At 40.1% G+C, this 12778-nt stretch overlaps 1 protein-coding gene across 2 annotated transcripts in view; it reads left to right on the top strand.

Moving 5' to 3' along the window:
• The window catches only part of ABCC12 (ATP binding cassette subfamily C member 12), a 1077363-nt gene that overhangs the window by 480847 nt on the left and 583738 nt on the right, over positions 1 to 12778 (top strand). Inside the window, exon 7 of one of the 2 annotated variants that reach the window (XM_078670535.1) lies at positions 11978 to 12151. The exons of the other annotated variant lie outside the window; for it this stretch is intronic. Coding sequence (XP_078526661.1) covers positions 11978 to 12151 — 174 coding nt within the window. The remainder of the gene's footprint in view (positions 1 to 11977; positions 12152 to 12778) is intronic. 2 annotated transcript variants of the gene reach the window in all.

Here is a 12778-nt window from a genome sequence, read left to right on the forward strand (position 1 = left end):
GTTGTGAATGCCCCCATGAGTTTCTTAAATGCTACTTCCTGTTGAGGGACCCCTAAAATGGAACTTCTTTCTTATTGAACAGTACGATGGGAGCAATGATCAAGGAAAATATTGGATAAATTGTCAATAGAAGTTGGAGAAGCCTTTTTTGGCAGTTGGTACTGTGGGCCAATTTGAAACAGCTTGTACTTTTCATTTATTAATATTGATCCTATTTACAATAATAGTGAATCCTAGACAAAAATAAATGAAGACACAAACATACATTTATCTAACTTAGCATTCAAATGGTATTGCCATAAAAGAAAAAGATTTTTTGTTGCATGTTTCAGATTTTGGGCAAGAGTGTTAGAAAATACAAGATTACCGTTAAGGTATCCAATTTTGTAATGTCTCTAAATCTCTAAATACACTTATCAAGTGCTGGAAAGCCACGGGGACATTGCTAAGGCCATGGGATGGGTTACTCTATCACAACGGTGACAGATATCCAGCCCACCAAAATATGAAACCCATAGGATACAATGGGATATTCGTCATAATTGCGATGGAGCAACCTGTCCGCAGAGCTCTAAGTCAGGCCCAGATTATTCGAAGTGGACAAACTAAGAATTTAACACAGTTTTCAATTCATGTTCTTTCTTAATTCACACAATATTATCTTCCCCTCTTGAATCCAATTAAGTCATGGTATAAGCTGAGTGCAGTTCATCAGGAAGCACTAGGATGAGTGGTAAGGGGTATAGAATTTTTGGATTGTGATCGCATTTTGATTATAATAATCAGTGCATGGATATAGCTCTCCATTTGATTTGGCATGAAGAATATTGAGGCACCAGTAGAGGAGTTGATTTGTGGATACATCCCTCAAAAATATTTTCTTGTACGTATTTCTTTAGCTCCTTTTCTTCGTTGCTGGTGAAAGAATAATTATTCCCTTATGGTATCTTGTAGCTAGGGATAAGATCCATTGCACCCTCATACTCTCTGTGCAATGGTAATTCCTCCCTCAATTTTACATTGAATAATTCCAAAAGTAATAATATTGGAAACGTAACAGGATCTTATCTTGATCCATAGATGAGTGTTCCAAAGATGCCAACATATGTGTTTCTTTTGTGGGATCTATGAAGAGACAAAAAGTTGGGCTAAAATTTGATGATATTCTTAGTCCAACTGATAGCAGGATTACATATGCATAACCCGAGGATCAAGATGATGAAAAACTCATCTGCATCACTAAAATTGAGGGCCATAGTGCTAAATGTCCACACAAGGTATACTTACTTAACCAACTTGCTGGAAGCAGGCCTAATATCTCACAATGCAAAGGATGTCTATTCACAGTCGTAATAGGTTCAGGTTGTGTCTTGAGGCCCAATGGAATATGATGCATGGCAGCAAATATTCTATCCTTTAAAATGCCTAAAGCACTGGAATCCAAAAGAGCTACCACATAGAACATCTTGCTTGGAATCAACAACAAAATAGATTTAAAAAAGTGAGTAGAGGAAATAGCAGAACTAACGGATAGCTCTGTGCTCAACATTTTACTACCATTTAAGACCAAAAAGGGCAGTTTTCCGACAACTGAGGGCATTGGTTCACAAAGTGTCTAGATTTTCTACAGCATAAACATAGATTTTCCTTCCTTCAACATTCTTTCTCCTCTGGTAGTAATTTGTGCCTTATGTTTCGCAACTGCATAGTAAATTCTGCAACATAATTTATAGGTAAGGCTTCTGTGTTGATCTTTGGTATAAAAGTGGTTCAACTCTATTCATTCAGTTTTACCTTCTTTGTATCTTACTGATGGTTACCTCACAATTTGCAATAATAAGACCATATTGGTTGTATGTCTTTTCATCAATAATGAAATAATTCCTTTTTCAATTTCTTTCTGTAGTCCCTAGTAGAAAGCTGCATTCACCGATTCATTCTTCCGCTTTAGTTCATATTGCAATTGTTGTAAATGACTGGTATAACAGATGAGCTCTTGTGAATCTTGTTTAAGAATAAGTAATCCTATGCAGGCAGCATGTTTTGTATCACAGACTAAAATTGTGTTAAAAACTATCATCGTTAAACAAGGGTCTAATTTAAAATGAAAGGAGTAGCCCAGACCAAACTGACTTTTCTCAGAAAAGAAAGCATTAATTGTTATGGTCGATTTAAGTATAGCTGCCGTTGTGTCAAAAATGCAGAGAATTGTTTAAGGTCCACATCACATTTTTGAAAGTGTCAGCTTAACTCCTAAAGGTAAAGGTACTGTGATTGAGACCACAGAAGCATTAGAGGTACTGGTTCCAAATAATGCACATGATTGGTCGCAAATGGATTAGTGTGTGAGCTATTGGTTGATGGTGTGTACTGAATTTGAAGTTCCTTTACCCAATCAAGTAATAAAGCACGTTAAATCCAACAGACATTTAATTCTCTGTTGGTCAAGTCCAGACATGGAGTCACCAGTTGGGTCTTTGCCTCTAACAGGGCCTAGCAAGCAGCCAGGAAATAAGCAAACCAAGAGGGCAGACCGTCCTACCTACTTGTCACCAGCCTCCCAATTATCCTTGGTGCCTGGGACTATTTTAAACAAAAATGGGGTTTAGGGACTACAGGGAAAGTAGGAGAACACAACAATGAAAAGGTACCATAATCAGAAACTGCCAACTGAAGGGGAGAACTCTCTTGTTCTGTGAAGAGACAAAGAAACATGAGAGAATGTTTTCAACTCACCAGTACATTGTGGATAATAGGGACGACAGCCTTGAATCACACAAGCTAAACCACTGGAAAACGAGAGAGGCTGCAGGGGAAAAAAACAAGAAAGGTGCACCGAGGAGGAAGCTTGGGTGGAAACTGAACAAGAGTGAGGTAAAACTACCAAAATTTAATGTTTACTGGCACAGACTGATTGGAACTCACCTCCTTTAATGCTGCCATTACAACCTATGCCACAGAAGAAGTGAATGAAAATGGTGATCATATTTGGAAGGAAATGTGTCTCTTAAAGCTATAGAAGTTTTTAAAAGAATCCAATATGGTCAACTCACAGAGAAACAATTACCTACCCACTCATCTTTACAAGATCCACCATGTTTCTTTTGCCATCAGAGTCTCTAATAAGCAGTATCCCACTCACAAGAAAAACTCCATCATTATCTAGGTAAGTAGCTATTTGTCTCAACGTGGTACCTACAGTGTAACACAGGTAAACTGAACCTAAATTTCCTAACCCTTGTAGTCCATATCTTGAAACAGCAACTATTATTTGAGTCAAGTTGTTTTTACTCCATTTAATTCCTAATTTATGTAATGACCCTGAGAGAATTTTGACAGAGCAGAGTAGGTTGTGTTCATTCTTATAACTGTGCCTAGCTACTCGCATGGGAATTTGCACATGTATTTGTTGTAATAAAGATGGGCAGTCCAGGCAGATTTCCATGTAGATTTATTATAAGCAATATGTTACAAGGATAAGAGCCCCACCAGAACCAGCCTCACTGTTCCTCAGCCCTTACTCCAACTGACACTCTCTCTCATCCAACATTCCATAACCAGCTCTCACACCAACATTCCACTCCACAGACACACAGGCTGAGCAGCAGGTATAACACATCTCCCTTTCTTAATACAAATAAAATCAACAGCAAAAGAATTACAATAAAAATAGAGGCATGTACAAGATGGCAACAATAATTACATGCAAGAGAGGGGCAACATGCAATACATGTAGATAGCGATAAAACTGTAGACAAAATAGCAGAAGGTAAATATTAGGAAGAAGTGAAAGATTACGCAATCCAGCAATTCTAACACTCACCACTTCTCCCTTTTTGTCACGCAAAAACAAAATCCACTCTCCCTTAAAACCAAGCCAAACCAAACAGGCCGGCCAGGCCAACAAGAGGTAGGAAGGGTCCAGACTGAAAAGCGCGACAGGAAACATCAATAAGATTTCAGTACCAGAAGAAATTTAAAAATACACTCTATCCAAATGAAATTTGGGTTGTGATGTGTGGAAGGGACTCCACACGGAACCTGAAGGAACAAAAAAAATGCTAAAACTCCACCCAGACAAAATCTGGGTTGTGATGTAGGGCAAGGGAGTCCACACGGAACCTGTATGAAAAGCAAGCAAAACTCCACCCAAACCAAAATCTGGGTTGTGACATGTGGAAAAGCAAAGGTCCACACAGAACCTGTAAGTAAACCAAACACCAAGCAGAAAATCCACGCAAACATGAAGTTTGGTTGTGATGTGTGAACGGGACTCCACACAAGACTAAAGTAAATGCACAAGTGAATGTAAAATCTGAGTCACACATACTAAGCACTTGAAAAGGGCAAACACAATAAATCCGTACTACAATGGGTGGTTAAACAACACTAACCCATAACCACCTAAAAGTGGGAGACAGCAATACCAGGAAATCCTGTAAACAAAGGCGTACTTGGTAGTAAACTTATAAAAATGTAGAATAACAAATAAAACCCAAGGCAGTACAAAATACAAAACGTCATGAAAGTAAGTACGCAGCATACATGGCGCACAGTAACATATTGATAGGTAGCAAGCATTGCATGTGACCAGAGGAAGGAAAATGGCAGGTAAGCACAGCAAACAAAAATCTCAGCAACTTGGGACACAACAAAATAGAAAGAAAAAAATCATTAATTCATTTGGTACATGAGAAGGGTCTCAACACATGCTATAAGAATAAGGCATACTTTGCAGTTACTTAGAAATAAAACATAACAAATAGTAGACATAGCAGCAAGTATGGGCGCAGGTTGAACAAGGTACATAATCATCTGACATTAAATACATTGCATAAAGGCACACAACAGGAAAATGAAAGACAGCTGGTACTGACAGAAGCGACTAAGAAGAAAAGAAAAACGGTAATGGGCATCTCAGCATTGCACAAAAAGGCATAATAACTTGCCGAACATAATCTTCAACAAAGATAACAAAGTAAGAGAGAGAGGAGAAAAAAAAACTTAACGTGAAATCCTAGTCCATAACCATTTTGAATGAATGTAGAACCCGGAACTATATCTTTCTTGGAAGGCATGGTGATCCCAAGGAAATAGCCAACGACGGGGCAGAGGTTTCCAGAGCAAGGAAGCTTCAGCTAGAACAGTCTTCAAAACACTCCTCGACGATGGCAAGAGATGGTGAGCAAAGGTCAATCGGGGAGTCAATCAGCATACTATTAAAATGACACAACGTGCACGTGTCTGGAACTGGATAAATACCACATGTGAAAATCTGCCATCAAGTCCAAAATGGCGGCACATTTTTGACGCTGAGGGGATGGCTCAAGGCACGTCTGTACAGTAAAGCGTCCTGAAGGCGTACAGAACAGTCAAGTATGTGCAGGGACCATGGAGACGATAAAGGAGCAGGTAAGACAGCAGGCGTACTATGCGTGTAAGCTTGTGACAAATTTAAAATGTCCCCAGCGGTTAAACTGTCAATCCGAAACGGGAGCAGTAGAAAAGCACAATAGCGATAAAATGGGCACAGTTGAAGTACGAAAACAGGATGAGCCTTACAGACAGTAAGGACAAATTCTAGGCACTCTGATGGGCACCGTGGTGCGTAAGATCAATAAAGTTTTGGACTCAAAGTTGAACGTAAACTTGTGATAAGTTTATTTCAGCAATCCTTGTGCATAATAGTAGTCAGTTGATCACGATTCAATGTTTCATCATCATATTATAGTCATATGATCCAATGAATATAAATATTTGCATTTCTTTTGAAGTTATACATTCAAAGCTGTCCCCGATGCATTTCGTGCTGAGATGCACTTCTTCAGGGGGAATCTGGAAGGTAAAGGGAAACCACATGTAGGGCGCTGATACAGGAGTCCTAGACACACAATGTGTATAACGAAACTAAACAATGGTGAGTAAAGGCGGTGCCAAAGTTACACTAGGCGAGAGGATGAAAAAGCAGTGTGAATTCATCTGCGGTTAGTGGAAAAAGGACGTGACTAAAGGACGGTTCAAACGTGAAGGTAGCATGCCAGTGTGTTAAAAGATAGTGTCTAAGTTAAACATTAAACAGTCGAAGAGTAAAACACCACAGTAATCGAAAAATAAGAATATACATAGTGATCGGTAGAAACATAGAAGAACACTGTGCGAAATTAAAGTATCCCAAAGTAGAGCACCCGAAATACTGACATGTGGGATTATAAAAGCGACGGTGCGTTGAGCATAGGATACTGCTTTACCGAACTGAGAACGTGAAAAAGCAAGGCTCTTACCGAATATACAAAAGGTTAGACCCATTCCGCAAAGTAATCCGAGTGAATACCGAGCTCAAATTCGAGAACCCGGAAGACGCCACGCATGCGCGTTGGATGGAGTTAAGAGCGCATGGAATCGAAACAGTGAAAACAGACTTGGCTAGCAACGCGAGTGAAAAGAAAAGAAACGAAGGTGTGCGATTCAAAAGATCACGAATAAATTAAGGGTGAATATAAGAATCAAATGATAATATAAATCAATAAATTAGCAAACTAAGTAAAGCACAAAGGAGAGGCCTGTGCAGAAGAAAGGAAAATAATAAAGATACAGGAAGCGGTGTAGGTAAAAGAGTGGCATGTATCAGAGACAGTACACAGATGAACATAATGTGAGAAACTGAAGAATGGGATGATGCAAAGAACAGAGGGAGGGTCACAAAAAAATAATAAAACAACCTGATGTATGCGAGACAAATATACATAAAGGGCAAATATACATAAAGGTTATCAATCAAATGAGCATGTCAATTCGCAAATGGAATGAATACAATATCGGAATAGTATATTTAAAGGTAACAACTGTATTCCAATCTGTCATTGAGTCCTTTTGGGTGCATCGCTAGAAGACGGTGTATCCAATATAATTCACGACGTAGCAGATTTTTATTATTGTCTATGTGGGAATGTTTGTCTACTACTTCCAAAACAAGGAAGCGAATTTGGCTGGGATTGTGTCCATGTTGCACAAAATGGGCTGCTACACAAGATTTGAGATTTTTAGTACGTATGTTGCTACGGTGCTCCGTCAATCTTATTTTGATTTTCCTTTCAGTTTTACCTACATAAGGTAGGCCACACGGGCATTTCAGCATGTATATGACGTTAGTTGAGTCACAGGTGGCATTGACTTTCAGATGAATAGGCGTCCCTTGGGTAGGGTGTGATAGACAATTTCCTGAAATGATACTGCTGCAATGGCCACAGTTGTGGCATGGTATAGTGCCTTTGTAGGTTATTTGTTTTTGAGTTGGAAATTGCTTAAGCATGGACGCAATATTTTTAGAGCGTTGGTGCGCAAAAATTGGCGGATGGTCAAATATCTTGTTGAAGTCCGTTTCAAGTTGTAGCATTTGCCAGTGCCTGCGAATAGATTGTTTGATCTTTGAGGATTGTGTCGAATATTTTGACACAATCCTTGCGTTTAAGACACTTTTTCACTAACGTATGTCCGCCACAAACTACTCAAGATCAAAGTACCCTAATGGGATTAAGACCAAAGAGTTCCTTTATCCCACCTACGAGTCACAAAGTGTTGGACACATTTGAAATAGCTGTACAACAAGACATTCACACTATCTTTAAAACGTCCTCCAAACGTCGTTCCAATTTACCAACTAACGAATTTCAAGCATTAAGACAACTTTCTTCTAATAGCAACATAACAATTTGCAAGGCAGACAAAGGAGGAGCACTAGTAGCCTTAGACACCAGCTACTACAATCTTCATTTAGACAAACATCTGAACAATCCTGATCTATATTTACTTTTGGATACTGATCCTACCTATGAATACAAGCAGGTTCTGATTACCATCGTTACCAAAGCTGTCTCATCTGGAACCATCACCGAAAAAGACAAAAGATTTCTAGTCAAAGATTACCCCCAGATACCATACATTTATCTTGTACCCAAAATTCATAAGCATACTACCAAGCCACCTTTCAGACCGATAGTGAGCACATGTGATTCCATTCATGAACCAACCGGCAAGTACATTGATAAACATTTGCAAAAATCTGTGACAAACATGTCCACTTACATACAGGATACCACAGACTTTCTAATCAAGCTTCAAAACATCAACATACAACCCAATCAACCTGTGATCTTATGTACTATTGATGTTAACTCTTTATATACGTCGATACCTCACGATTTGGGATTGGAAGCACTAGAAACTGCCTTGGTACATAGTGAAAAACCTATGGATTTACAAGTTTTCATCATGGAACTCATGCAGTATATTTTGCATCACAGCTATTTCAAAGCATCGACTGGCAAATTCTACCAACAGTTATCAGGAGTCGCCATGGGCAACTGTGCGGCTCCTGCATATGCTAACCTGTTCATGTACTCGTTTGAGACTAAATACATATTGAATCACCAATTGTGGCAACCACACATACATGCCTATTACCGATATATTGATGACATTTTTCTAGTGTGGACAGGCAATGAGAACCAACTTCACCAAGCCATCAATTATCTCAACCATGTAGATGATCGCATTCAATTTACTTACAGTTTTGATTCCAAATCCATATCTTTTCTGGATGTACAAATCACATTAACTAACAACCAATTTGTCACTTCAATCTATACAAAAGCCACCGACCGGAATAACTACTTGCATTATAAGAGTTTCCACCAACCCAGTTTAAAACGACACCTGCCATACTCGCAACTCTTGCGGGCCAAAAGAATTGCATCTACTCCTGAAAATTTTGACCATAACAGTTCTACCATCATCACTAAATTCAAACAACGGGGATACCCAGAGGAAATTACAGAAACAGCCAAAACCAGAGTCTTGAATAAATCCAGACAGGATCTATTAAAACCCAGAGAACAGCTTACAGAATCAGACACCCGAGTTGTATTTGTCTCAAAATATTCGACACAATCCTCAAAGATCAAACAATCTATTCGCAGGCACTGGCAAATGCTACAACTTGAAACGGACTTCAACAAGATATTTGACCATCCGCCAATTTTTGCGCACCAACGCTCTAAAAATATTGCGTCCATGCTTAAGCAATTTCCAACTCAAAAACAAATAACCTACAAAGGCACTATACCATGCCACAACTGTGGCCATTGCAGCAGTATCATTTCAGGAAATTGTCTATCACACCCTACCCAAGGGACGCCTATTCATCTGAAAGTCAATGCCACCTGTGACTCAACTAACGTCATATACATGCTGAAATGCCCGTGTGGCCTACCTTATGTAGGTAAAACTGAAAGGAAAATCAAAATAAGATTGACGGAGCACCGTAGCAACATACGTACTAAAAATCTCAAATCTTGTGTAGCAGCCCATTTTGTGCAACATGGACACAATCCCAGCCAAATTCGCTTCCTTGTTTTGGAAGTAGTAGACAAACATTCCCACATAGACAATAATAAAAATCTGCTACGTCGTGAATTATATTGGATACACCGTCTTCTAGCGATGCACCCAAAAGGACTCAATGACAGATTGGAATACAGTTGTTACCTTTAAATATACTATTCCGATATTGTATTCATTCCATTTGCGAATTGACATGCTCATTTGATTGATAACCTTTATGTATATTTGCCCTTTATGTATATTTGTCTCGCATACATCAGGTTGTTTTATTATTTTTTTGTGACCCTCCCTCTGTTCTTTGCATCATCCCATTCTTCAGTTTCTCACATTATGTTCATCTGTGTACTGTCTCTGATACATGCCACTCTTTTACCTACACCGCTTCCTGTATCTTTATTATTTTCCTTTCTTCTGCACAGGCCTCTCCTTTGTGCTTTACTTAGTTTGCTAATTTATTGATTTATATTATCATTTGATTCTTATATTCACCCTTAATTTATTCGTGATCTTTTGAATCGCACACCTTCGTTTCTTTTCTTTTCACTCGCGTTGCTAGCCAAGTCTGTTTTCACTGTTTCGATTCCATGCGCTCTTAACTCCATCCAACGCGCATGCGTGGCGTCTTCCGGGTTCTCGAATTTGAGCTCGGTATTCACTCGGATTACTTTGCGGAATGGGTCTAACCTTTTGTATATTCGGTAAGAGCCTTGCTTTTTCACGTTCTCAGTTCGGTAAAGCAGTATCCTATGCTCAACGCACCGTCGCTTTTATAATCCCACATGTCAGTATTTCGGGTGCTCTACTTTGGGATACTTTAATTTCGCACAGTGTTCTTCTATGTTTCTACCGATCACTATGTATATTCTTATTTTTCGATTACTGTGGTGTTTTACTCTTCGACTGTTTAATGTTTAACTTAGACACTATCTTTTAACACACTGGCATGCTACCTTCACGTTTGAACCGTCCTTTAGTCACGTCCTTTTTCCACTAACCGCAGATGAATTCACACTGCTTTTTCATCCTCTCGCCTAGTGTAACTTTGGCACCGCCTTTACTCACCATTGTTTAGTTTCGTTATACACATTGTGTGTCTAGGACTCCTGTATCAGCGCCCTACATGTGGTTTCCCTTTACCTTCCAGATTCCCCCTGAAGAAGTGCATCTCAGCACGAAATGCATCGGGGACAGCTTTGAATGTATAACTTCAAAAGAAATGCAAATATTTATATTCATTGGATCATATGACTATAATATGATGATGAAACATTGAATCGTGATCAACTGACTACTATTATGCACAAGGATTGCTGAAATAAACTTATCACAAGTTTACGTTCAACTTTGAGTCCAAAACTTTATTGATCTTACGCACCACGGTGCCCATCAGAGTGCCTAGAATTTGTCCTTACTGTCTGTAAGGCTCATCCTGTTTTCATATTTCGTGCACCTTCTGGACCAGGAAGGTGATTTTCTAAGCACCTATAAACCAGACTACTGATCTCACTCAGTTTAAACACCAGCTTACCCTGGAGTGCAGCGGTTCTTCACATAGCACAGTTGAAGTACAACACACTGCCAAAAGATTTCCCAGAATATACACGCACCATGGAATTCGTTACTCCTGTAGGGCATGCCACTAGTGAAAAACACTCTTCCAATGTAGAGACAGGAACACATTAGAGACTGGGACCTTTGAATTGGAGTCACACCAGGTGAGCAGTGGTGAGGAATGAAGAAAGGTCCAGTACAGTTGAAGTGGACACAGCAGAGTTTCGCACACCCAGGTGGGGTGACACCAAGTAGAATCCTTAAATCCTGGCAGACAGCAGGAAAGGCAGACAGCAGGACAAGCAGATAGCAGGACCGGCAGGTATCAGGACAGGTAGGTAGCAAGAACTGGATGCTTTCCTAGGAGTCTGCACTTCTGTAAACACTCTCTCAAAGTGGCAGGACAGGGACTACAGTCCCTAAGGAGCAGGAGAGGGAGCAGGAAAGTAGAGCAGGGACTGGCACAAAGAAGCTGGGGCGACCGATGAAGGGGTCACTGGAGGGGCTCACTCAGGGGTGCCAGTATGCTTCAAATCAGTAGCTTGAAATTTTAAGAGTTCTTTACCTTGGAGTTTATTCAGATTGCAAATTTCAGTAGTCCATGAGGTGGAACACGCAGGTTCTTTTCCACATCATTGCAAAATATGTTGTAACAAAGATAGACAGTCTTGGTAGATTTCCATGTAGATTTATTAGAAGCAAGATGTTACAAGGTTAAGAGCTCCACCAGGAGCAGGCTCCCTGCTGCTCAGCCCTAGCTCCAACTGACACTCTCTCTCATCCAACATTCCATAACCAGCTCTCACACCAACATTCCACTCCACAGACACACAGGCTGAGCAGCAGGTATAACAGTATTAAAGCTGGCTGAATAGCTCAGCGATCTAATTGCTTGCCGCTAACAAGTGTGTTGCTCTGGAGGTCATGAAGCCAGGAGCAACCTTCTATCCTTTCAAGGTGGGTTTAATGTGCATCATAAATTGAGTCTTTGTACTGTTTGCTCAACATTCTTCTCACTTTCTTCCAGGTAATCAACTTACTCTCCAATGATGGTCATCGCTTGTTTGAAGCTGCTTTGTTCTGCCCACTGGCCTTCGCCACTCCAGCTTTGCTCATCATTTGCACAGCATTTTCATGTGTAATTCTTGGCCCCACAGCCCTTATTGGAGTTGCTGCGTATTTAATATTCTTACCTGTGCAGGTAAGACCTTGTTCCTAAAGCATTTAATTGGTGTTTACACTCATAGTCCACAATGGCTGGAATCCAAATCCAAATCTGGTAATTTTAAAGCGCAAACTACTCACCCCTAAGGGTCTCAATGCGCTGGGTGCCCTCTGGAAGATTATGTGAGCTATTGCACAAAGTCACATCATGCTGAACTGAGATGCGGCCGGCACTGCGGATCTAACAGTGAGCCCTGCGCTCCGGAGTTAGATGCCCTAATGGCTGCACCACTCCTCTCCCTAAGGTAATGGTTGAAAAGGGGAAATTAGTGCCCTCAATCAAATAAAGACCAGGGGCATGATTCGCAAAGGTAAATGGGTCCACAAAAATATTTTTTTTATGCCTGTCGGGAATTCACAAAAGTATTCCTGTCTTTTGTAAGCCTACTCATATGTGTGGATATTTTTGGGGCTCGGGCGTTCTAAGCAATGGCTAGCCTTGGAATTCTGTGGATGCCCATAACATGACATGGAGATTTGTCAGCATTATCAAATTACTTTCAATACCTGGGAAGAGTCAGATTTTTACTCCAGGCAATAGCTGGGATAAATCCCTTTCCAGGATGGGAATTGCCCCTACATTTGGTGGAGGTGTGAATAACAG

The sequence above is a fragment of the Lissotriton helveticus genome, chromosome 12 (genome assembly GCF_964261635.1).
Source record: "Lissotriton helveticus chromosome 12, aLisHel1.1, whole genome shotgun sequence".
Lineage (NCBI taxonomy): Eukaryota > Metazoa > Chordata > Amphibia > Caudata > Salamandridae > Lissotriton > Lissotriton helveticus.